The sequence below is a fragment of the Sciurus carolinensis genome, chromosome 4, assembly GCF_902686445.1.
Source record: "Sciurus carolinensis chromosome 4, mSciCar1.2, whole genome shotgun sequence".
Lineage (NCBI taxonomy): Eukaryota > Metazoa > Chordata > Mammalia > Rodentia > Sciuridae > Sciurus > Sciurus carolinensis.
The window spans coordinates 166,750,786-166,776,235 of NC_062216.1; the positions used below are offsets into that span (position 1 = coordinate 166,750,786).

Consider the following 25,450-nt stretch of genomic DNA (forward strand, 5'->3'; position numbering starts at 1 on the left):
GTTTGATGAACCATCAGACCATAGAACATCATGGGACAAAGGGTGTGATCTTATGGGGAGAGACTCGTGGGGACTGCCAGCAAGGCCTGTCTGTTCCCACTCTTCTTGGCCTCTCAGCTGGGAGGACAGTCTTGTGACCTACCATCAGACAATTATAGCTGGCTAGCTCTTACAAAGAAAGGAGTAGGGTTTCAAGTTATATGTCCAGGTTTTATGGTTTGCTGAGGAAAAGGAGTGCTGGTTTCCATGACTGGCATTGGGGAAGAGGAATTCTAGTGACCAAGGTCCACCTAAGGGGGAAAGGCGAGGAGAAAGGACAGGAGGTCAGAAAGACCTTGTGCCCTCTCAGGTCTCCTTCAGCTTCAGATGCTCAGCACGCCCAGGTGCCATACTTTGGGATACCCTGCTCTGAGCCCCAACACCTGCTAGGCACAGGTTACAGTTTTAGGCCTCAGGATTCACCAGTAAACCAAACAGGTAAAATTCTGCATGGTGAAGTTCCTTGGGGAGCATATGTTCTGGGGGTAGAGAGACAAAGAACATGTAGAATCAAAGAAATATAGAATGGAGAGAAGTTTAAGAAGAAAGTTTGGCAGACACGGTGGGTGTGGACCCTGTGGTGGGGTTTCACCTCCTTCCCACCAGCTTCCGCTCTCTCCTTGGTCCCAAGGCACACAATTTAGAAAGCAGTGAAGCCATGTGTGCACCCAGGTCAAACCCATCTTGTCTTTAAAAAGTGACTCTTGGGGCTGGCATGTAGCTCGGTGGTAAAGCTCTTGCCAACATGGGTTCAATCCCCAACACCGCAAAATACAAAACTTTAAAAGACTTCTGACAGCATCAATGGGCCCCTAAATCAAAGTGGTAAATGCGGTTTGCCTTTTATTTCAGTAATAACTCATTTCAGTTATCAAACAAAGAAGATTCCACGTGCATATTACGTTGCAGCTTTTATTGAGGGATGCAATAAATACACGTATTCCTCTCTTATATAATTTTAATGGCCTGAGGGAGAGAATTCAGCGTACCAGACAGCTGAATGGCTGAGTTTAGGGGAAAAACTGACCCGGATGAGGTCACTGCGGTTCTGCAAGGTGACTGGAGGTCACTTGCAAAGGCGACAGCCCCAGCAGAACCGGATTGGCCAGATTCCCTAGTCTCGGTCCTGCTTTAACCCTTCCCGGCACAGGGCCGCGGGAGAGGGCACTCCGGGCGGGTTCCCGGAAGGCCGCCAGGGGGCGACCGAGAGCAACTGACCAGCTCGGCGGGGCGTGAGGGCCCCAGGCCGGGGAAGGACAAGGCAGGCGGGGAAGGGCTTTGATAGAGGATGACGTCCCCAGGCTTGGGGAGGGCGAAGCGGGCGAGGGAGGACTTTGATAGAGGGACAAACACTACAGACAGCAAGGCTCGGATGTCTGTCCATCCTACTCTCCTATCTGCAGTCTGGTTCCCACCAAGTATCCCACCAGGCACTGGAACCGCCTGGGCCTCAGACAGAATTCTAAATTTGTCACCACCCATAAGGCTCTTTAACACCTCCAACACGGCTTGCAGGAGGGGGGAAAAAAGGCAACTACGGGATCTGTGTGATCTGGCCCCATCTCCCCCAAACCACCTCTGGGGCCGAGCTGCACTGAAATCCTTCCCGTTCCCCGGACTGTCCCCTCTTTCTCCCCGAGTGTCTTCTCCCACCAGGTCTACCTGGAGAAACACTGTCTCTCGGCTGAGCACTCCTCGGCGCGCGACCCTGCCAAGGTCCGCCCCGCCCCGCACCATCACCTGTTGGGGAAGTGGCCCCTCCCGTGTTGCCACTCTCCCACGGGCTTCCCCCGCCGTCGCGTGCGGCAGTGCCCATCACAGAGCAAAACAAAGGCCATGAGTTCATTAAACCTTTGCAGGCTGAACGCAGGAGGCAGCACAAGGACGCAAGCTGTCACCGGTGGTCTCTGGCAGACCACCGGTCTCGGGCTCGGTGTAAGGAGGAATGGACTGTCGTGTTTTCTACTTAGGCTTATTATGCTCAGAGACGGCCCGGAACGCCGTAAGCACCCACTTTCGTCATTTTCACAGCGGTCAACGTAGGGCATTGCCCTTTTAAGGCGACCCTCCCATCTGCGCGCCTAAGCGGAAGTACCCCTAGGGCTCCGGAAGTGACCTCAGAGCCCCTCAGAAACATGGCCCCGGAGCGCTCTTCCGGAAGCGGTCACAAGCATCTCCGTGACGCAGAACGAGTTAGAGCGTCCCGTGGGGTTTCCATGGTGCTGCCCTCAGCCCCCCGTCTCTCCGCTTCCTCTCCCGCCTGAACACCGGGAGCGGGAAGGCAGGCGGCGGGTCCCTCCCGGCACCGCCTCCCCGTCTGGGGGAGGGGTTGGACGAGCAGGTGACGCTCTGGGCGAGCTCGTTCGCGTCTCTATGGTGCCCGGCGCTCCTGCGCGCCGCTCGCGCGCGTTGGGGCGGACGCTGCCCCTTTAATCGGCGGAGGGCGGTGCCGAGGAGGTCCCGCGAGAGCTGCGGGGGGCGGGGGGCGGTGCCGAGCGGGGGGCCCGTGGCGGATGGAGCCAGCGATGGAGCCGGAGACTCTGGAGGCGCGAATCAGTGAGTGTCCGGGAGGGGCGCGGGCCGGACCGGAACCGGAACCGGGGGCGCGAGGCAGGCCCCTTCCCGGCGGGGGCGGGGTACGCGGCGCCCCCTCCTCACGCCCCGCCCCCGACTCGGGAGGGGCGGTGTCCCGAGTCAGCCCCTCCGACCCTGGCCTGCGGGAAGACCCCGCGGCTGCGCCGCCGCGCGGTGGCAGCGGGCACCGCCCACCCCCCATCCCCGGCCACGACCCCGGGCGGGGAGCGAGCTGCGCCCGGAACCCCGGGACCGAGAGAGCAGCTTCGGCCCTCTCGGGTCCGACTGCTCCGCCGGAGAGCGGGCTCCCAGCCTTCGCGTGGACCCAGGGAGGGAGCGAGCGAGCGAGCTCCCCAGGCTGCATCTCAGACCCCGGAGGGAGGCACCCCTCTCACTCTCCGGCCTGTGTGGAGTGGTTCCCTCCTTTCCGTCCTCGATCCTGCAGCGACTCAGATTTGCTCATTCCCGGTCCAGGACGAGGAGAATCTGCGGCTCTTCGGATCCCCCCAGTGTCCCCACCCTGAGAAACCCCCAAGACCTGCACGCTTGGAGGGTCCGGTCCCAGACTCCATAAGTAAATCCAAGTTCACTGTCACTACCCCCAGCGCAGCCCTCATACTCTGCATCTCCATCCCAAAATTGCTTCGCCAGCTCTTACCCAGCTTCCTCCAAAGGCCTCTGCACCTCTTTCCCTGTCTCTCCTCAGAGAGGGATTCCTCCTGCTCCCGCTTCTGAACCCCCAGGCCCTCCAGCTGAGCTCCCTGTCCCACAGTGCTGAGGATCTTCAGCCCTCACTATCCCACTCCTGGACTCTGCCCCCTGAAAGCCATGATTTGCCTCTCACTGGTCTAGTGACAGCTCTCTTCCAAGGCTTTTCCTCCGTTGGGCCCTTGTCTGTGCCAGGTCTGCAGGGAAGCCTCTTGGACCCAGACACACCAGGGAGCTTTGCAGGGTGATTTGGGGTCCTGACCAGCCCCTCTGAAGTAGGTCTTGAGCAGAGTTGAACTCTGAGTTTGGCCTTGGGACCACGCCATCCCAGGGGTTTTTCAGTCAGTCTGGCCAGTGTGGGGAATGGGTGGGTAAAGAGGAGGCTCTCAGAGGCCATTGACTGTTCCAGAATGCCACAAGTGTTCAGGTCTCAGCAGCAACTCGGAGGGTTGGGTTGGCCCCTGGCTGGCTGATTTAGACTGACTGCAAGACTTAAGTTCCTAGTGACACAGAAGTCTCAGGTAGGGGGAGGGTGCAGTTCAGGGGTAGAGCCTTGCCTGGCTTGCGCCATCCCCAGCTTGGCGGATGGTGGACTCAGGCAGGAGGGACAGGTGGTGTCAGGGTTAGCAACTGTGGGAATTTTCAGAGAGGCCAGAGTCCAGAGACAGGCCGAAGTTGGGGACACCTCAGTTTGACTAGACCTGGATAAATTAGGGCTGAGATTATTTTCTCTTTTTCTTTCCCTTTGTATCCTAGCAAAATTGTGAGCTTTTCCCTAGAGGAGGTTGGAGGTAAAGAGTTGTTTCTGGTGGAGTAGGTGATGGTATTGTCACCACTGCAGGGTGACAGGGTAGAGTTGTACCCTGTTGTGACCCCCCCACACATCCCCTGCCCAGACACTGTCCCTTGCTACCTGCCAGGGAAGGAACTGCCCAGGATGAGTGAGAGACCAGGGCAGTGGGTCAGATCTCCCACTCAGAGGCCCTCGCTTTAAGCCAGATGAAGAGGAGAGAGCCAGTGTCCTGTGAGGTCCGTGCTTCCTCTTCACTGGCTCTGACTCGAGTTGTTTCCAGAATCAGTGTCTGTGTCCTTACTCTGGCTCACATGCCTTTGACACTTTAGGAGACTTCCTATTTTGGGCCCCCCGGCTGAGTGTCATCCAGTGGACAGTGCCTCCCTCCCAGTTCTTTCTTTCTAACTCTGTCTGGTGTTCCCCAGCCTTTGGCCATGTTGGGGGACTGGGAAGCAGAGTAGATAGGGGAGGAGGTATTCCTAATATCCCCAGGAGTTCTTCAAGGTCTTCTGTTCCTTTAAGGAACTAGAAGGGTCCTGCTGGGCTCCTGGGACAGAGGCGTGTATCTAGGAAGAAAACGCTTGGCTCAGATCTCTGCTCAGCCCATCTTCTCTGAGAGTCCTTCCTGGGGAATGGCGCCCCAGCACCTTCTATACCGCCTCCTGCTCTCTGCTTTATACTACCTTGTGAAGACAGTGTGCGTTATTGTGTTTGTTTATTAACCTTAGTATCCTGTTCCTCTTGCTGGGCCAGTGGCTTCAGGAGGGCAGGCATTTGGTCTCGTTCGCTGCACTAGCCGCAGCGCCCAGAATGCTTACTGAGTAAATAGGCATGAGTGACTGGCTCTCGGGCACTAGGACCCCAGGACTCCAGGCCCCTGCCACAGCACAGGGCCCCACTGGGCAGGCATCTCGTGCTGGGTCCCCATCCTCCTCCTCTACAGATCCTTCTCTGCCCCACCTCCTGGGCTCTGCTCCCTCCACACCCAGCTCAATACCCAGACCTGGGCGGAACTAACTGGGAACAGGTGACGCTCAGCTGCGGGGAGTGGAGGTCCAGCTCCGCTCTTGCCACGCGGTGCTCTGCTATCTGAAAGGAGTCCCTGTCTCATTCTGACTTTACAAGTGGGGAGTTGGAGCTTCAGGGAAGTTACCACCTACTTTGTTTCTTAACCAGCGCTGGGGTCAAGGGGCTATTGGCCCAATTTCCCATCCCCTTTCCATAGACCATCTGGCCTTCCCTGAGTTCAGACTTCCCCGAGCCTCACCCCTGCGTGCCCACAGGCGACCCTCGTTCATTGTGCGCTCGCCACTGGCCAGGGGAGAAAGGCGTGCACCAGCGGCTGTGGCAGGGTGAGAGCAGGCTTGGGTCCGCAGTGAAGTACAGTCTGGAGGACACAGAAAGGGCTCGCCCTGCACTGCCACCCTGGGCAGGAGCGGAGGGCTCAGGAGGTCTGCTTAGAGGAGGTGGCGCTGAGCCACACCCCGGAGAAGGGCCTGTGGCACCCAGCGTGACAGCAAAACCCACTCTCCTTTCCGAGGGCCCTCACGCTCTCCCTGTGCTCAGCTCTCCTGGTCCCTCCTGGTGCAGCCGTGGCTGGTCAGAGGCAAGCCCCCCAGTTCGGTTGACTCCTTCCGGTCCCTGCTGGAGTGTTCCACCTTCCAGACAGCCTCCCCAGTCCCAGAATGCCCTGCCTCCTCGTCTGGGCCCCCGCGGCTCCTTGGCTCCCTCTGTCAGGGAGAGAACCTAACTCCCCTTGGCCCACTGCCTGGCCACACAGATCCTTGAGAGCGGGACCGTGGCTTCCCCGCCTCTTACCCCTGGAGCTCTTGTGAGCACAAATTCCATGAGAAGTGTAGGGACTCTGATCTCAGAAGCAAATCGCGGAGCCGACGGCCGCGTGGTGGGGTGCCACTCTAGTGAAGCAGTGGGCCGAGGGGCAGAAGCTGAGCGGCCTGCCCGCTCACTGGGTTGGTGCATCAGCGTTCAGGTCTTGGGTCTCTGGGCAGGAAGTGAAGCAGAGGCCTCTGCTGTGTGCTGGTCACATTCCCTTCTGCTCCTGACCAGGCCACTTGCAGCGTGAGGGTAGGGGAGCAGGGGACCCTGTGCCTGGCTGCTCTGACGCCCTCTCCTCCTGCAGACAGAGCCACAAACCCCCTGAACAAGGAGCTGAACTGGGCCAGCATCAACGGCTTCTGCGAGCAGCTCAACGAGGACTTCGAGGGGTAGGTGGCCCTTTCTCTTACTGACAGAGCACACAGTGACCTGCCAGCCCGTTCCTGGCCATGGCAGGAGGACCTGGCTGGACTGAGACGCAGTTTCCGTCTGAGCGCACTCCCAGTTAGCAGCAGTAGTGGGCCTTTGAGCTGAAGGCTACGCCCGTCATGCAGGCCCATGTCACAGGTCAAGAACTGAGGCCCAGGGCACTGAGCAGTCTGCCCCAAGATCTGACCGAGAGGCAAGGGCCCTGGAACTGTCCACCCCCGGTTGGTTGACTTGGTGGTGGGCCTACCAGGAGGACCACCACAGAGCTCCTGGCGTGCCTGTCCAGAACATGTGCTTGGGCTGCCCAGCCTGACCGTCCAGCCTGTCCGTCGGCAGGGTCTTGGGAGTGGGCGTTCTTTTTTTGTGGCTTGGGGATTAAACCTTCACCCCTGAGCTGTGTCTCCAGCCTTTTTTAAACTTTCATTTTTTGACCCAGAGTTTCTCTTAAGTTACTGCAGCTGGTCTTCAGCATGGGCTCCTCCTGCACCTCAGCCTCCTGAGTCACTGGGGTTCCAGCTGGAGGTGTGCATTCTCATAGGCTCTTCAGGTGGCGCTGAGACCTGGGGTCGCAGCCCTGTGTGCTTTACCTCTACCCCACCTTTGCAAGTGCAGGGCTCCACCCAGGCAGCCCAAATTGCATGACTCAGGGGCTCTGGAGCCCGGCTGCCTGGGGACCAATGCTGTCCCCTGTCATAGCTAACCTTTTGCGTACAAGTAATGGGTCACCTCTGGGTCTCAGTTCTGCAACCATAAAGTGGGAATAATAGTGCCGCCCACCTGGGAGGTCTGGAGTTCCCTGCCTGCCTCAGCAGCTCAGGGAGCAAAGCGCTTGAGGCACTTGCGTGTCACCAGCTTCCAGCATGTACTAGCCTCCCTGACGCTGGCAGTGATCTGTGGTGATCTGGTCCACATTGTCACCACCTCCACCATGCAGCTGCTCTGACTTCCCAGCAGGACCTCCTCTGCCCCCTTGCGTCCCCAGGGATCTGTGCCCATCACTTGTGGCACATCATCATGCGTTACTCCCAGGTCGGCCCCTGGAAGGCTTGGTCCTCTGTTCATGCTGGGGACAGGCCAGCCAAAGGGCTCAACTTGCCTTAGGGCTCTGCCTGGCCCTGCCTTGCCACCATCGCAGGTTCCTGTCTGATGCAGAGAGGGAGCCTGGCCTTTGCATATCCCTGTAGAAGCCACAAAGTGCTGAAGTCCCAACAGGCTACTCTGTCCCTCCCCTGGGGTGACCAGGCTTCATGCAACCCTGGCTCTGTGTTGTTCCTCCCACCCAGACCTCCACTTGCCACCCGGCTGCTGGCTCACAAGATCCAATCCCCACAAGAGTGGGAGGCAATCCAGGCCCTGACGGTAAGAAGGGAAGAGGGTCCCATCTTCCCCAACCAGGTGATGGCACCAGGCAAGGCCAGACTGAGGTTCCATCGGCTCTGCTTAAGAGTGCAGGAGAGTTGAGGTGGGGGAGAGAAAGCTTTTCTTTTTAATAGTTATGTTATTAATATGTGTTAAGGTTCTTCCTTAGTATACATGAGTCCTGATTTTACACATGTAGTTTAGAATAGTACCAAAATAGGTAGTCACAATTTAAGTTTTTAAAAGGAAAAAAAAATAGGGAAATTGTGTGCAAGTAGTACTGAGATGTGGCCCTCACCATGGAGGGCCCTCTGCAGAGCTGCAGGTTGGGCAGCTGGTCACCATGCAGCCCCTGGCCCCATCCCCGAATGGGTCTGATGAGTCACAGATGCCTCTGTGAGCCAGGGAATCTTGGGTCCTCACGGTGGCTCACCCTGGACTGCTGGGCCCCAGCCAGGCGTGGGAGGTGCTGCCTCCTGGGCCTCTCACCCCGCTCCTGCCAGGTGCTGGAGACCTGCATGAAGAGCTGTGGCAAGAGGTTCCACGATGAGGTGGGCAAGTTTCGCTTCCTGAACGAGCTCATCAAAGTCGTGTCTCCCAAGGTGGGTGTCCCACCCCCAGCGTCACACGGGCTATGTCGGATGACCCCAGACAGGCCTCCCCTGGGGCCCCCTCAGCCCCTGTTGGAACTTGCCCCCGTGTAGGCATGAATTCTTGCTCGCAGCCTTGCCCTTCTAAGTCACAGACAGCTTGGAGCTCCTGGGAAGAGCACTTCCAGGCTGCCGGATGGCAGGCGGCGTGGAGCTGCTCAGTCCTCAGAGAGCTGGTCCCGAGGAAAGCGCACAGCCAGTACATGGCTAGTCCTAGAGCTCACTCCCTGCAAGCCTGGCCACAGCACCCCGCCTGGTCTCTGACACATCCCGGCGTCTGGCCTCTGGCCTGAGAAGTCCTCCCGTAGGTCCTGACCATGTTCGGTGGTGAGAGCCCCCTGCTCCACCACTCCTTGCTCAGACCCGTCCTTTGATCAGAGCTGCTGGATAATCTGGGTGGACCCCATTCTTCTCCCACAAGAGGACTCTGGAGTTCGAGCCCCTCTGCCAGCCTGCTTGCTGTCGGAGTGGTTTGCGGGGCTCAGGGCCTGCAGGGCCACACTGCCGCTTCCTGGTCCGCCGGGAGCATCTGGCTCCTCCTTGAGGTCCAAGGTTAAGTCATCCATGAACTGACTGTGAGCAGGCCCTGTGCTCTGGCTTCCCTGGGTCTGCTCTCCAGCCATACCACCATGGGAAACTGAGTCACAGAGGCTGGCATACCCAGTAAACAGCAGAGCTAGGAGGTGAGGTCCGTCTGAGCCAGCCCGGCTTGGCAAGGCTGCAGGACTCTAGAGGGAGCCTAGGGAGGCCACGGTTCAGGCTGAGCGTGGGGCTGCAGTGAGGAGGGCCACGCAAGGTCAGAGCATCCCCTCCCTTGTGCCCTTGAAGTACTTGGGCTCCAGGACGTCAGAGAAGGTGAAGAACAAGATCTTGGAGCTGCTCTACAGCTGGACGGTCGGCCTGCCCGAGGAGGTGAAGATCGCAGAGGCCTACCAGATGCTGAAGAAGCAGGGTGAGGCACTTAGGGAGAGGTTGGGACCAGCGACCATCCCTGACCTCGGAGCTGGGGCTCCAGCAGTTTCAGGGGCTTCTGGGCCTGCAAGATCAGAAACTTTACCTTCTCAAAAACATAAAGCCAGCCAGGTGCAGTGGTACACACCTGTAATCCCAGTGGCTTGGGAGTCTGAGGCAGGAGGATTGTAAATTCAAAGCCAACCTCAGCAATTTAGCAAGGCCCTAAGCAACTTAGCAAGAACCTGTCTCAAAATTTTTAAAAAACTTGAAAGGATGGGGATATGGCTTAGTGGTTAAGCACCCCCTGGGTTCAATTCCTGGTACCAAAAAAATAAAAATAAAAATAAAAATTACAGCCAGTGGGACCTTTCGTTGGCTTTTCCAGACCCCAGCCTGGTAGAGAGAAGGTAGATTTGGGTCGGGCGTCTCCTCAGAGAGTGTCCTTAAACAATGGATGCGCAAACCCTCTTTTTTGTGCTGTTCAGTATGGTAGGTCAGGGGTAGACCCAAGCCTATCAAAGTCCAGAACCAATGCTACAGAGAGACACAGAGACCAACTTGCCCCTTCTGTCCTACACCGTCCCCATCTCCCCCTGCTCTTGGGGCTGGGACCCGCTGATAGCCTTTCTGACTCCAACTGCCCCAGGGATTGTGAAGTCTGACCCCAAGCTTCCAGAGGACGCCATCTTTCCCCACCCCCCTCCACGGCCTAAGAATGTGATCTTCGAAGACGAGGAGAAGTCCAAGGTGAGACTGCAGGGAGACGCACGTGGCACCCGGGCCTGTTTGGAGTAGATTCCTAAAGGCCAGTGATTTCTGTCCCCTGACTACCTAGGCCTCAGCCTTTGGAGCAGAGGTTCCCACTGAGCGTGGTCATTATAGCACGTGACAGGCACCATTTATTAAGCACTTACTGCCAGTTGGCTACTTCCCATACAGTGTCCCTGCATTTGATAAACACAGGAGCTATCCCGGGATTGGTTTAAGGAGTTTACATATCTTTATACCTTTTATTAATAATGTATTAGCGTTCTGCTAAAGAAGCATGCGCTCATGGGTGAGAAATTTAACAGCACAGGAAGATTTAAGATTAAGGACCACAACATGGAGGTGAAGGTAAACGCTGCTCTCTCCCAGCACTGGAGGCCACCCCTGTTGAGATTCTCCCACCTCCTCCTAGAAAGGTTCTTGGAACGCCAGAGTAGGAGAAAGAGCACTCTGTTGCGGCCGTCCTGCCAGGCCTGTGTGCAGTGCCTCAGTTGTCTTCGTGGCCACCCTCAGGCGTTTCAGAGTGTTGGCAGCTTGCCCAGGTCTCACACCAGGAGATGGGGAGCTGGACGTGACCCGCAGCCTGACTGGCCTCACGGTCACATGCCTGTCCCTGCAGATGCTAGCCCGCCTGCTGAAGAGCTCCCACCCCGAGGACCTCCGGGCTGCCAACAAGCTCATCAAGGAGATGGTGCAGGAGGTGACAGCTGGGCCCAGAGCACAGGGAGGGGCCAGGAGGGGAGTGTGGAACTGGGCCACTGGGGCTGTGTGTGCACAGACGAGGGGCCTGCAGTGACCCAGCTAGAGGGCTGCCACAGCCGAGAGCTGACATGGGCACCAACATGTGGAGAGAAGAACGTCTCAGCAGTTATACAAACCTGTCCTGGGCAGGTTTCTGCAAGGCTGAGTCTGTTCCAAAAACACCAGGGTTATTGGGAGCTGGGGGTGTAGCTCAGGAATAGAGCGCTTGCCTGAGTTTGATCCCCAGTGCGACAGAGAGAGAGAGAAATGGGCCTTAGTATGTTTTTAGTGACAGAAGGGCTGAAGCCAGGTGTGGTGGCGCCTGCCATGATCACAGCTCAGCAGGCTGAGGCAGGAGGACTGCAAATTCAGGCCACAGCCTGGCAGCTTAGTGAGACCCCGTCTCACAGTCCAAGACGAAAAGGACTGAGGTAAAGCACCCCGGGCTCCCTCCCAGCCTGGGCAGCTTAGTGAGACCCGTCTCACAGTCCAAGACGAAAAGGACCGAGGTAAAGCACCCCGAGCTCAATCCCAGCCTGGGCAGCTTAGTGAGACCCTGTCTCACAGTACAAGACGAAAAGGACCGAGGTAAAGCACCCCGGGCTCAATCCCAGCCTGGGCAGCTTAGTGAGACCCGTTTCACAGTACAAGACGAAAAGGACTGAGGTAAAGCACCCCAGGCTCAATCCCCAGTACCAAAAAAAAAAAAAAAAAATTAAAAAAAAAAGACATGCAAGGGCTGGGGGCACAGCTCTGGCAGAGCACTTGCTTAGCATGTGTAAGGTCCTGGCTCCGTCCCAGTACTGCAGACGTGTACGTACGAGCAAATGTGTGTGTGTGTGTGTATTTATGTAAAGACTGACTATAGCCAGAGTAAACGTCAGAGGACACTCTGAAACTTACTGATACGCGTATGTCAAGCCAGTCATGGTGGTACATGTCTGTATTCCCATCGACTCAAGCTGTAGCAGGAGGATTGTAAAGTTCAAGGCCAGCCTTAGCAACTTAATGAAACCCTGTCTCAAAATAAATATAAAAACAGGCTGGGGGTGTAGCTCAGTGGTAAAGTGCCCCTGGTTTAAATTTACAATTCCATCCCCCAAAAAATAAGTCATCCCAAGAGTTTGCAGATCAGTGTTAATAATACAGATTGGAAGAGCCCAAATGTTCCAAATTGTTCCCCAGGCTTGGGATTAACAGCAGGGGACTGTGGTCGGTCAGGGGCCAGCCTGGTGTAATCCCAGCTACTCAGAAGGCTAATGAGTTCCAGGCCAGCTGAGGCAATTCAGGGAAACCCTGTCTCAAAATAAAAGTTTTTGAAAAGGGCCAGGGACGTAACTCAGGGTAGATCACTTGCCTAGCATTCTTGAGACCCTGGATTCAGTCCCCAGTATCACAGAAAAATTAAAGTGATGAGCTGGGAGGCAGCCCTCTCTGCAGGCTCTGCGGCGCTCCTCCCACTGCAGCCCGGTGTGGCTAGATCACCAGGTTTTTTTTTTCTTTGAAGATGATCCCGAAATCTGGAGTTTCTTTTTAGTGCGCTGTAGTTATGCTTAATAGCAGGGTTCACTTTGACGTATTCGTAAGAGCACATGACAGTTTTCTGTTTCAGTTCCCAGTCTCCGCTTTCCCCTTCTCCCTCACCCCAGAGATCTGAATGTTTGCATGATGTCTCCCACTTCACCACTGATAACAGCCACTTCAGAGTTTGTTAAAGTTCGGGCTCCATAGAAGCTGCTGGTTCCTTCTTCCTGGGAAGGAAGTCCAGTCGTGGGCAGGCTTAAGCTCGGGTTCGAGACGGATTCTGCCAAGGGATCCTCTGGGGCCCCTGCACAGGCTCTGGAGAGCATGTGCCCAGAGGCTCAGCGAATAGGACCTCGGGTTGTCTTGAAGTGCTGAGCCATGTGCCCACCTTTACCTACTGCAGAGGAACATGTCCAGTAAGCAGGACAGGCTCACTTCCCACACTGGCTCTTTTTTTTTTTTTTTTTGGTATTTTGGAGGATTGAACTCAGGGGTGCTGTTCCACTGAGCTACATCCCCAGCTCTTTTTATTTTATTGTGAGACAGGGTCTCACTAAGTAGATGAGACTGGTCTTGAACTTGAACTTGCCATCCTCCGGTCTCAGCCTCCCAAGTAACTGGGATTATAGGTGTGTGCCACCGTGTCCAGCTCTGCAGCCATACTTAAAGGACATGAGCTCTGCAACTTGGCAAGCACCCACTGACACTGGGAAGGGACCTTGCACTCTTTTCTAGGCTGTGCTTGGTGACCATGACTGACCCTTTTCACTGTCGAGCACAGGAACCTCCTTTCAAGAGACAAACATAAGCAGGGGCAGGAGTTGCTCGGAACCACAGGTGTGGGCCTGAGACCCTGGTCCTTCAGGAGCACCTGGTGAGAGCATGGGACACTGGATTCCTAGGCTCTCCTGGAGACGCTGATGAGTGTGTGCAGAGGACTGGACCCCGGGGCACCGGCAGAAGGGAAGGAAGTGACTGCAGGGTTGGCAGAGGGCTTCCTGGGCCAGAGAACCCTGTCCTGAGTGTCGGGTCTGTAAGGTGTGGCAAGCCCCACCTAGAGCTGGTGTCACACAGAGCCATCCCTCCACAGACTCCCACAGTGTGGGCACTGTCCAGGGTGGGTAGCAGTGCCTGGCTCCCGCTGGGCCTGACACAGCCTCTCGGGCTGTTTGCTGCTGCTTCCCCAGGACCAGAAGCGGATGGAGAAGATCTCAAAGCGGGTGAACGCCATCGAGGAGGTGAACAACAACGTAAAACTCCTGACGGAGATGGTGACAAGCCACAGCCAGGGGGACACGGCGTCCAGCAGCAGCGAGGACCTCATGAAGGTGTGCCCACCCCGCCCCACTCCCAGCCTTTTCCAAACCCCGCTGCCCACCCTGACCCGCCACCCTACTGCCCCCAGGAGCTGTACCAGCGCTGTGAGCGAATGCGGCCCACACTCTTCCGGCTGGCCAGTGACACAGAAGACAATGACGAGGCCTTAGGTGAACCTGGGGCAGGGGCTGGAGGGTGAGGCCAGCCCATCCCTCCGCCTCCTTCCCTACCTGGTCCAGTCCTTCAAGGCAGCTGCAGCTGGGAGCAGCCACCACCAGGGGGTGCCTCCTCCATCCCGGCAGTGGCGCCTCCACCTGAGGAGGAGGGAAGCAGAGCGCGGGGGTGGGGCCGCCAGCGTCCTTCAGAGACCTTCCTGCCGAGCCCCTCCACAGGCAGCTCATTGACGGCCACGAGCTGTCTCCATCCCGCAGCTGGGCTCAGGGAGGGAGGGAGACCGACCCTGGTCTTAGAGCGGAACAGTGGCAGAGCCGGGTGGGGGACAGTCCAGACAGGGCCCCCTGCTAAGACTGAGCCGGAAACCCAGAGCGAATCTTGAAGCCCTGGCAGTTACAGAACTGAGCCTGGTGGCCTCTGCCAGGGCCACACAGCAGTTTCTTTCGCTTGTCCTCTGCCTGCACGTCAGCAGAGCCCCTGGGCAGTGGTCTAGGTCCCGGCTCCTCTCCTGCTAGGGCAACAGCTCCCTGCTGGGCACCTGGTTTCTCCCGTGAGGATCCTCACTAACCAGGTTGCGTTAAGCCCTGCTGCACAAAAAGGCCATCGTGTGAGGCCTCGTTTGTCCCGGCCCTCCTGGCCCTTCAGTGCAGCCACGATCAGGTGCACCCAGGTCTGCTCCTGGAGCCTGGAGCCTGAGGAAAGGAAGCAGACGAGGAGCAGGGTCGCCCGCTGACGGCGTGTCCGTGTCAGACAGTGGGGCTGCTCGGAGGCCAGGGTGGGGCTAGGGAAGGTGCCATTGGGTAGAGGCCTGAAGGCAGTAGGGCCAAGGCCGCAGAGATCTGGGGCTTCCCACAGCAGAGCCCCTGTGGACACCTGGAGGTCGTAATGTGCCCAGGACGTTCAGGGGGCAGCTGGGCAGTGTGGTGGGGAGCATTGGGAGGGTGCGTGGCGGAACAGAGACGGCAGGCCCGAGGCGGAGCAGTGAGAGAGGGCGCCCCTCCCCCGCTGCACACGGTGGTGGCTGGGGTGCTCATCTCCCCCAGAGGCCCCCACGTTCCTTCAGCCTGGCATCTCCCCTGCCTGTTCCAGCGGAAATCCTGCAGGCCAACGACAGCCTCACCCAGGTGATCAACCTGTACAAGCAGCTGGTGCGCGGCGAGGAGGTCAACGGCCACGCTGCCTCCGGCCCCATCCCTGGTGAGGAGGTGGCCGCAGGCTGGGGAGGGACCCTCCTGGCTGGAGGCACGAGGGCCAGGGCGAGCCAGGCCCCTTGAGACGGGGAAGCCCCAGGGAAGAAGCTGGGACCACGGCTGTGCCAAGCCTGCAGCTGTGCGGGCAGGATGTCGGCGCGAAGCAAGCGGGAACTGGGCGGCAGGCGAGGACGGGCGGAAGAGGGAAGGCTTTTCTTTCATTTGGCAAATCTGGCACCTGCTCTGTGGGACTGGGTGACACCCCCAAGTCCTGACTTGATCATCAGAAAGCAGGAGGGAGGACCAGGCCCAGGAAGACTAGATGCAGCTCCAATCAGGGAGGTGGCAGCCCTGGGGACGGAGAAGAATTCAGACTTGGCCCTGCCCGGGGGCGGGGCACTACGCAAGTAGCATGTACCAGGCTCAGGGGAGGTCAGGCCAGTCCCGCCCTGCATAGTGACCAGTCGCATTCACAGCGGTGGTCCCACAAGGTGTGCCACCTTATGGACTGTGGCCTTCCTGATTCGTGTGAGTACCCTGGTGGTCACACTGGTGACAGCATTCCTCAGAATGGGTCCCTGTTACTAAGTGAGGTGTGACCAGATTCTCAACAGAAGCACCACTGTACGCTGAGGGCCTGGTGTGGCCACGGAGGGGCAGCAGGAAGCCATTCTGAAGGGTGGAGGATGGGCGTCGATACCCCGCAGCCCCGCCCACTCCAGAGGCCAGGTGTCCCCTCAGGACTTGGCCGACTCTCCTTTCCCACCCAGGGAGCACCTCGGCCCTGCTGGACCTGTCGGGCCTGGACCTCCCTCCCGTGGGCACCACCTACCCAGCCATGCCCACCCACCCTGGTGACCAGACCAGCCCTGAGCAGCTCAGCGCCTCGGTGTCCCTACTTGATGATGAGCTCATGTCGCTAGGTGAGCATGGAGCCGGCCCTAGAGGAGGAGGGCAGGCTCTGACTGGCGTGTGCCTTGGTGGTGCCCAGGGCACCCCTTGCAGCTCGCCAGGCACCAGCATTCTGTGCTCCAGATGTGGCTCCAGTGGAGCGTGTGGGGTGGGCGAAGGCCCAGTTCATGACTGAGAAAGCCAAGGCTCAGGAAGTTAGGAGCGAGGTCACACCGCCACAGGGTGAGGCTGCCAGCCTCGCAGCCCTGACAAGCAGCCGCACCCAGCTCTGGCTGCCTGAGGGGAAGCTCAGGGACGTCCCTGCAGCAGGGAGATGGCAGCTGTCTGGAGAAGGGAGGAGGGGCTTGGCGTGTGGACCCAAGGTGCTGCGTCACCCAGGTGCGTCCTGGGCCGGGCCTGCGGCACTCCAGGCAGACTGAGGGCTCTGGGCCGCAGCAGAGGACCAGGCCCCCCCAGGGAGAAGCAGGTGGGCTCAGCCAGCAAAGCTGTTTTCCTGCCTCAGCCCCTCTGGGCACAGCAGCCCCACCTGAGAGCCTCAAAAGTCATGAAAGAACATTCTCATGATAGCCGCAGAGGTTAAGGACGAAGGGGTGCTGGGCCCATCCAGGAGTCTTAAAGGGTGTGTGGGAAAGCCATGGCCTGGCAGCTGACGGCCACGTCACACTTCCTGAGCCAGTTCTTAACTGGAGACTGAAGCTGCAGCAGGGGCTGGGCTCCGTCCCCAGCGTCACACACACGCCAGAGTGAGGGGTGCTCTGGGTGGCAGGGCCTGCCTGTGTTCTGGACACCTTCACACAGTGCCCAGGGTTGCGCTTCATTGTATCTCAGTCACGCCTCCAACCACCTGTGATTCGGGCTGCTCATGTCCCCACTTGGCAGAGGAGTAAGTCAGCAGGAAGGGCTCCAGGCGTGAAGCAGGCTCTGAGCCGCACACACAGCCTCCCGCTGCCCCACGCACTGTTCTTCGGGAGACAAGGGCAGGGAGGAAAGGGGGAGCGGAGGGAGGAGGTGGCCTCCCCGCCAACACCTGCCTCAGAGGCTGGTGATGACCTGCCCAGAGATGACCCACCCAGGGCCCGGGGACAGAAGAGAGCACCTGACCCTTTTCACAGAGGCAGAGGACCCTGCTGTGGCAAGGACGCGCATGCAGGCTCCATCTGCCTGGCAGAGCTGGGCCAGGCAGCAGAGGACAGGGAACTAATGACAGGGCAGAGCAGCTTGCTCACGAGGGCAGGGTGTGCTACTTGGCTCTCCTGTCCCCGGGTTGCTTCCACAGTGCCGTGCGCCTCCTCGGTTTCTTCTCAGAAGCAGAGTGTGGGAACTGGAACCAGCAGTGCAGGCAGCTCGCAGCCCAGCCCTGGGGACCACGGGGAGTCTGGTCCAGAGCAGGAACGGGTGGGCGGCAGTCGGGGCTTCTGCCTGTCGGGGTGTCGGGGCCTGTCCAGAGCTGTCAGCTGTGTCTAGTTTACCTTCATTGTCTGCTGAGAGCTCTGCTGTCGCCTCAGTTCAAAGGTGAGGCCCAGGGAGGCCAGCTCACCAGACAGCTCACAGCCAAGTGACAGAGCTGCCTGCAGACACCAGCAATCAGGCCGTGCCCTGACCGAGTCTGGATTCCGTCACTCTTCCAATGGTGTGACCTGGGGCAGGTTACCTAACCCTTGATCCCTTAAAGAATTCACACCCACCTTTAAAGAATTCACCTACCTTTTGAGGGTTAAGCAAGACCCACTTTGGTTTTTGGTTTTTTGTTTTGTTTTTTGGTACTGGGGGAGCATTTGACCACTAAGCTATATCTCCAGTCTTTTTTTTTTTTTTTTTTTGAGGCAGGGTCTTGCTAGATTGCTGAGGCTGTCCTCAAACTTGAAATCCTCCTGCCTCAGCCGCCCAAGTCACTGGGATTACAAGTGTGTGCCACCACTTCTAAAGTGCCTGCACCTCTGGGGCATGACACTGCGATCTCTAGCCTCAAAGGGATATACTAGCTGGAGACCCAACAGTCCCAGCTTCCGGGAGCCCTCACCCTGCCCGCCAGAGAACCTTCTGTTGGTCCTTCCTCACTCAGGAGTTGCTAGAAGCAGGATCACCCATCTTTTCTAGGTCAAACCCCAGAGTGAGCTTGGCTGGGGGTGTTCCAGGGCGGGTGGCGGTCAGACTGGTTGGTGACCTCCTGCTCCTGCTGACTAGCAGGCTAGTCCCTGAACCATCCAGAGGGTACGGTGTTCCTGGACACTAGTCAGTCAGCCTTATTGACATGCCGGGGGACATGTGGGGACATGAGGCTTAGGTGGCACAGTGCTTGCCCGGGCTGCTCAGAGGACATCCCCTGAATCAGCCATCAGGCAGGGGACAGAGCTGACCCCTGCTTACCTGGCCCTGTGTGGTTGGGAGCCTCTTCCCCTCGCCACCACCCCACCACCCTCAGCCACCAGCTGAGGAACAGCAGCAGAAGTCCTCACTTCCGTCCTGAGCGGGCTTCACAGGGGCTTCTCCTGAGAGAAGCATGTGGGGCTGCAGAACAGGCTGCCAGGACTAAGCTATTTCTGTCCCCCACAAGTTCCCTCCGAGAGTGCGGTTTCTCCCTTCTGAGCTGAGCTTCTCAGAAAGGGGCTGGGGAACCTCAGATCTCCCGCCACGCCCCTGTGCACTCAGTCCCTTCTCCCTGTCCTGCCTTCCCTCAGGCCTGAGTGACCCCACGCCCCCTTCAGGCCCCAGCTTGGACGGTGCCGGGTGGAACAGCTTCCAGGTAGGAGGGGCCTGGAACAGCCCCTGGTGGGGGTGCTGGGAGGAGCAGCCTGAGGACCACAGCGAAGGACCTTGGCTCCCTGGGTGGCTGGGGCTGAGCACACACCCAGGGAAGAGGAAAGCAGCCTGTCACACCAGGTCCCAGCCTGTGTCCCCCCTGGGCGGTAGCCCAGCTTTGGGGTTAAGATAGGGACCTCTCTTCAGTTCCCTGAAGGGTGACCTTGAGGTCCCTGGAATGAGGAACCCCTGACCAGACCCAGCCACCTGCGTCTGTGGACTGTCCCATCTCTGCTTCTGCCTCCCCAGATGTCATTGGCAGGGACTGCAGGGGCCTCATGACAGGGCCAGGACCCTGTCCCCTCCTCAGGACCACCCACCACTGCCTTCTTTGCTCCACAGTCGTCAGACGGTGCTGAGCCTCCAGCCCCTGCTCCAGCCCAGGTCCCCAGCACGGACATCCGGCCCCCACCACAGGTGCCCCCGCCGACCAGCAGCGGTTTGGATGACCTGGACCTCCTGGGGAAGACCCTCCTGCAGCAGTCCCTGCCCCCGGAGGCCCAGCAAGTGCGGTGGTGAGGGCTGCCATGCCGACCTGGGGACCTCCGTCCCCACGGACCAGCTGCTGCTAGGCCTGCGCAGCCCCGCAGGGAGACTCATCACCGTTGTTCCCAGAGGGGCCAAGGCAGGCTCAGGAAGGTTCCAGAGCATGGAGTTTATGAAAAGAGAACTGCCCACTCACATGATCCCCAGCACCCTGGAGAAAGACCAGACAGAGAGCCAGCAACAGGGAGGACAGGGAGCCAGAGTGGGCAGGTAGCGGGTGGAGCTGGGGGGGACAGGAGCTGGCCATTCTACAGGCAAAGCGACCCAGAGAGGCAGTGACGTGCAGGGACGAGCCAGGAAGCCCAGCCTTTCCTAGTCCCCTGGTCTCTTGGCCACCAAAGAGGCACTTTGTAACACACTGTCCCCAATAAGGGAGAAGCAGCAACCAGCCCCCAGGCTCACGCTCCGGGACCTGCAGAACAAGAGCAGCTGCGGCTCACCCAGTCCCAGTGCCACCAACCTCCTCCACGCCGTGTCCCCAGAGCCCCCTGGGCCTCCGCAGCCGCCCGCACCCACTGAGCTCTCACTGGCCAACATCACTGTGCCCCTGGAGTCCATCAAACCCAGTGAGTGGGCAGGGCGGGGAGCAGGCGGCCGGGCCAAGGCAGTGGCTGCCTGGGTGGGGAGCCGACAGCAGGCCCTCCTCCCAGAGTGACCACAAAGCTGCTGCCCAAGCTGCAGGGGACTTCCTAGAAGACAGGCCCTGGCCCCTGCCTCCCCAGGGTCAGGACACAACGGTTTGGGCCCCAAGATTATGAAACCAAACCCTAATAACAGTTCAGGTCCACACCTGGGGCATTTCCCCAGGGGCACTTGGAGGCCACTGCCCAGCACTAGGCCCAAGCAGACACACAGGCTGGTCCTCACTTGGGCATCTCCACGAGCTCACCGTGACCCAGGGCTCCCAGCCTCCGCGTCCCTATCTCAGAGTAGACTCTGAGCTCAGAGGGTAGGGAGCAGGGTCGCACAGCCCTTCACTCCAACGTGGGAGCAGACGGGCTGACGCTGCCTGGGCTCAGCCCGCCCACCGCCCCACCCTTCTCCCCACAGGCAGCATCTTGCCAGTGACCGTGTACGACCAGCATGGCTTCCGGGTCCTCTTCCACTTTGCCCGCGACCCGCTGCCGGGGCGCGCCGACGTGCTGGTGGTAGTGGTCTCCATGCTCAGCACCGCCCCCCAGCCCATCCGCAACATCATTTTCCAGTCGGCGGTGCCCAAGGTGACATGGCAGGGCTGGGGCCAGCGGGAGCCAGCCGTCTGAGGACAGGTGGCGGCGGGGCTCCCTCTTTGCTGGGGAGCTGGGGGTAGAAGGGAGCCAAAGCAAGAGTTCCAGGGCCCTCAGAGGGGAGCTGGCCGGGCTCCTGGGCCACAGGGAGTGACCAGGGCTGGCCGTGCCCCTTCTGCCCTCCTGCCCCAGGTCATGAAGGTGAAGCTGCAGCCCCCCTCGGGCACAGAGCTGCCTGCCTTTAACCCCATCGTCCACCCCTCCGCCATCACCCAGGTCCTGCTCCTCGCCAACCCCCAGAAGGTGAAGGGCCGGCTGCGCCAGGGAGGCTGTGGGCGGGGCCGCCTCCTTCTGCTCTGACCCCCGCCTCCGCCATTCTGCCCCAGGAGAAGGTGCGTCTGCGCTACAAGCTCATCTTCACCATGGGGGACCAGACCTACAACGAGATGGGGGACGTGGACCAGTTCCCCCCACCCGAAACCTGGGGGAGCCTCTAGAGCAGAGGGCCAGCCACCGTCCAGCCTGGGGAGAGGCCATGGTGGCCCAGGACACCCTGTTCTCCACGGCCACGTGCCCCTGGCCTGGTGCTTCTCCCCTGCCCCCATGGCCCCAGGTGACTCTGCCCCTCCTGCTTTGCCTCCCCCTGCGAGCCAGACCCAGCGGGAGGTTGGGCCTGGGTTCTTGCTGCGGGGTCCCCATCACTGGTGGGGTCCTGGAGCAGGGAGGGGCCACAGGGCCCTGGAAGGACTGGGGGTCTAAGGGAAGAAGCACGGCCACTGGGTGGGGTCTTCCCCACCTGTCTCTTATGCCTTATGGGAAGGCCCAGCCATAAATCGGAGGTCACGCTGGCGCTGCGGACCAGCCCAGGCCTCCTCATAGGAACCCAGCGACTGGGGGACGCCTGTACCCCAGCTGTTTGCACTCTGCTGTGTGGTTTGGCTCCTTTGCTGTTCTTCTGGACTAGCCCTGTGGCCACAGCCCCAGGGACCCCGCTGGGGGAGCCTCCCTGGGCTGCGAGGCCTCGGGGCTGTGGGAGTCAGGTGATGCCAGAGGGTGACCCAGCACGCAGCTCCCGGGAGCTGCGTGTCTCCCTCCCTCGTCCGTCTCTGCTGGGCCTCCTGTGGGCATCTCGCCTCTGTCCACCGTCTGTCCGTGGTCAGCAGTGGAGTCCGTGTGAGTGGGAGCAGGAGTATTTATGAAAATAAAACGTCCTTTTTCCTGGACCAGCTGCTGTCTTGGCCCTTCTGAGGTCGAAGGAGACGGGAGGGGTCCTGGGCTGCCCCGTGGGCCTCCGGCACCATCTTCAGAGACCTGCCATGGTCCTCCCCCGACCCCACCCCTGGCCCTGCCCAGAGAGGCCCTGCTCGGGGCCTGTGGCTGCTGCTGAGTCAGAAGCGAGGGGCCGCGGGGCTGCCAGGAGCTGCAGCTGCTGCGACACAGGGAAGCCCTGGCCACGCAGCACTTCCTGCATGTGCTCAGCCTGCGGCACCCAGCTGCAGGGCTGCACCGGCTGGGCCCCTCTGCCCGGCTTCTCCCATCGCAGCTTGTGGGAAATGGGCCTGGAGCCCCAGCCGCGGCTCACCCCCATCCAGGGTGGCTGGGCACGGAGGCCATGTAGCCGGGAGAGGCCAGCCTCCACGCTCTCCTGAGGGAGGGATTCTCTTGGCCAGGGAGGGTGGCCACCACTTCTCAGCTGACACTCTAAACACCCAGGAAGTCCCCACTCAACAAACTATTTCCACGTGGTCTAATCGAGTGCTTCCTGCTCTGAACTTGGCTGCTGAGCCCTGTCTGCAGAGAACACCAGCTCTAGCCGGGGGCTCTAGCACTCGTCAGCAGAGGGACCCCTCTGCCAGGCCCACGCTGGGGGCACAGGGTGACAGGAGACTCTGGCCCCACAGGCGCCTCTTTCAGGTCTCTACCCTGTGACTCCTGTGTCCCACCTGGACATGGCCCCACAACCTCATCCTGCTCCCCTTCTCTGGACTCCAGCTGGAAGGTGCCTGCGGTGCCCACCTGGGGTCTCAGGGTCACCTCTCAAGCACAGTGGTATCACTGGCCACTGAAGGGTTTCACATTGGCTTGGGGACATGGGACTGTGAGCTAAGGAGTTGAGGCTGGTTCCAGCTGCGGCACTGGCTTGTGTGACTGAGCAACCCGCTTCCCTTTCTGGCCCATTGGGCCAAAAGGCCCCTGGGAGAAGTCCCTGAGCCAAAGGCCCCAGGCTGCTTCCATCTCTCAGGCCCTCTGCCCTCCTCTCCTAGTCCACCCATTGCTGCCTGGCATGCCAGTCGTCTTGAGCTGCCCCCATGCAAGGCCGGGCCTGTCCTCGGCCCAAGCTGGCAGGGACTTGGGATCCAGAACTCAGCGTGGCACCCTAAGGGTGGGGCAGGGCAGGGCAGGGCATGAGCTAATGGCAGTCTGAGGGTCCTGGCAGGTTCTGACAGAGGATGGGCTCCTGTCCCCACTACTTGGAAGACCCCTGTATGTCGCTTAGGCAGGTCTGGAGCCGGGTGAGCAGGGCACTCAGGGGAAGCAACTCTTCTCCTGAAGGGTGACCCACCACCACGCCAAGACCGATGGGACTTCCCAGACCTCGAAGTCACACTTCCGCCACCGGCCAGGGCCATCAGTGAATTTCTCAGTAAGCGCAGCATGCTGCTCACCTGCTCACAGATGCGAAGGGCAACGGGGAGCCCCCAGGCCCCTCGGTCTCAGCCTTCTAGCCAGGGCACAGGACCCGTGAGGCAGATGAGAGCCGGCCTGCCCTGGCACTCCACCTGCCCGCTCCATTAGGTCTCAGAACTTCCTGGGCCCAGCCCTGGAGGCCACACGTGCAGCCGGAGTCTGCGTCAACAGTCTAGAGAGGTGTCCACAGAGCACTCCTGCCTCTGTGCTGCCCTCGGCCTCTGTTGGCCTGGACTGGAGCCGGGGTCCAGGGGACTATCAAGGGCTACTGATGAGTCCCTGTGCCTCAGCCCCACCCCAGAGTTCCTGGAAAGTTCTTTTGGCTGGGGGCACGAGCAAACGAGGTACAGAGCCCCAGAAAGCAAGCGGGTGCCCAGCTGCTCTGGGCAGAGGCCACACAGGGCAGTGCCAGTTTGACCACAAACTAGCAATTTGTACAAGTGTCCAAGAAGGGATGTTGACCCTGCTGCTGCCAACCCCACGCCAGCCACGCTGCCGCCCACATCCTGTTTTCGCCGGCAGACACCACTCTCTTCGCACGTTTGTGCAGAAAAATCTGTGCCAAGACTTGGGGCCCTCCAGGTGGCCATGGCTACCGCAGGGGCAAGGGCCGGGACTAGCGGAGTTTCCAGGCAGTGCTAGGAGGAAAGGAAAGCAGCGCAGGCTTTGGGGATGGCAGAGCTGCCCTCTGTGGCGCCACTGCCGCTTAGCCAGCGAGGGGCCCGGACCAGCAGCTGCAACCTCATCCGAAAAATGAGGACAAAGACACCAGCCTCACTGGAGGTGTGCGTGCGGAGGCACGTCCAGAGGCAGCAGGCTCATGGAGGGGTAGCTGAGGAGCCGGGAAGGCTGCTTCCACCCTGGGCTTTGGTGGGCTGAATAACAGTGCGACCAGGGATAGCACGGGGCACATTTCTCACATTCTCCACATAAATGCATTTAATCCTCCCAGCCATGTGGTCCATCCACCACGGACGCGAGGCAGGGAGGCGAACTCTCTTGCCCAAGGTCATTCAGTGAGAGGCGAAGCTGGGCCTCTATCCTCGCCGTGTCGTTGGTGCCAGGTCCTCTTTAGCCATTCCAGTCAGTAGTGCCCACTGGTCTCCTAGGACTGTGGCACCCAAAGATTCCGCATGGAATGCCAGGCCCTCCCCAGGGGAAGGCCCAACCTGGTGTAGATCCACACAAGTCAACACGCCTCCAGGTTAAGAAAGGGACGCGGGAGGGGTTGGCTGCTGACCTCAGACCTTTCTGCACCTGTATTTCTAAAAAGCCCTGATCCCTGCGTTCACTGTTGCAACTGCATCCACAGCTCCGATTACAACATCCTTCCGAGGAACAGCTTCTGACCCAACCTTTGGGGCATCCAGCCTTCTATGTTCAACAGTCCAGTGTGACAAGAGAGGAACTAAAACACACCCGTCACCCCGCCAAGAGATAGGTTCAGCAGCCCTGGCCAGGTCAGAACCAGACGTCCCCTAGGTCCAGCTAGAGGGGATGGCCTGATATGATGCTGGTTGTTCCACAGAAGCTGCTGCTAAGTTCATGGGGACTGACCAGAGCCAGGGAAGAGGTAGAAGCCAGGCCTTGCCCTCAGGGACCTTCAGACCAGATGAGCAACTGGACAAGCCCAGGTCCAATGCAGTCTGGCTGGAGGTTGCCCTGGAAGAGGACAGGCACATTGCAGGGTCCAGAGGCTTCCCCAGGGTGGGAGAGTTGGCACCTCAGGTCAGGCTGCCGGCTTGGGAATCTTCAGCGTCCAAGGCTACAGCCAACAGGTTGTGTCCATTACAGAGATAAGGAAAACTGAGCCTTATCTCATTGCTGAGATAAGGAAGTTCTAGGACTGGCTGGTGGGGAAGGTGGAAGGTCAGGACCAGAACCCGGACATCCCAAACCCTGCCCCACATTTAGAAAGCCATGCATTTTTACTGCTCACCAAAGCTTCCCCAAGCCCTCTCCCTCTCTAGAACCCCTTATCACCCCTCCCCACAGTCGCTGGCTAGCAGCCTATCTGATGGGAAAAGGAGGCGGGGAGGGATCGCCTTGCCAGGCCTGAGCCTTTGCTCCTGGGGTCAGGATTCCACATGGGGGGCTCCTGGCTGGGAGAGCTGCTGGGAGGAGCCCCTCAGTTCCTGACCACGGCTCCTGTGCACCCTCCCCAGCCTGCGGGGTCCCTGATGCCTGTGGGCCACACCGGGCAGAGAAAGGACAGCCATTTCC

At 59.5% G+C, this 25,450-nt stretch overlaps 1 protein-coding gene across 2 annotated transcripts; it reads left to right on the plus strand.

Moving 5' to 3' along the window:
- Nucleotides 1-2,186: 2,186 nt before the first annotated feature.
- Gga1 (golgi associated, gamma adaptin ear containing, ARF binding protein 1) lies at nucleotides 2,187-21,762 on the plus strand. 2 transcript variants are annotated; one of them, XM_047550008.1, is made up of 17 exons: nucleotides 2,187-2,595; nucleotides 6,255-6,339; nucleotides 7,663-7,738; nucleotides 8,242-8,340; nucleotides 9,217-9,340; nucleotides 9,989-10,089; nucleotides 10,730-10,810; nucleotides 13,563-13,703; nucleotides 13,781-13,862; nucleotides 14,956-15,063; nucleotides 15,827-15,979; nucleotides 18,647-18,711; nucleotides 19,110-19,282; nucleotides 19,686-19,879; nucleotides 20,364-20,533; nucleotides 20,732-20,842; nucleotides 20,926-21,762. In XM_047550008.1, the coding sequence occupies exons 1-17, from the start codon at nucleotides 2,553-2,555 to the stop codon at nucleotides 21,034-21,036; spliced, it is 1,917 nt and encodes a 638-aa protein (XP_047405964.1). In that variant the 5' UTR covers nucleotides 2,187-2,552; the 3' UTR covers nucleotides 21,037-21,762. The 2 variants fall into 2 exon arrangements, with proteins under 2 accessions (XP_047405964.1, XP_047405965.1); XM_047550009.1 differs by lacking the exon at nucleotides 2,187-2,595 and adding an exon at nucleotides 3,046-3,187.
- The last annotated feature ends 3,688 nt before the right edge of the window (nucleotides 21,763-25,450 follow it).

Bases quoted from the DNA above. Each gene is read 5' to 3' on its own strand.
- Gga1 (XM_047550008.1), top strand. From the start codon at position 2,553: ATGGAGCCAGCGATGGAGCCGGAGACTCTGGAGGCGCGAATCA. The intron at 19,283-19,685 runs GTGAGGGCTGCC...GTCCCCAATAAG, and splicing joins GAGGCCCAGCAAGTGCGGTG to GGAGAAGCAGCAACCAGCCC. The intron at 20,843-20,925 runs GTGAAGGGCCGG...ATTCTGCCCCAG, and splicing joins TCCTCGCCAACCCCCAGAAG to GAGAAGGTGCGTCTGCGCTA.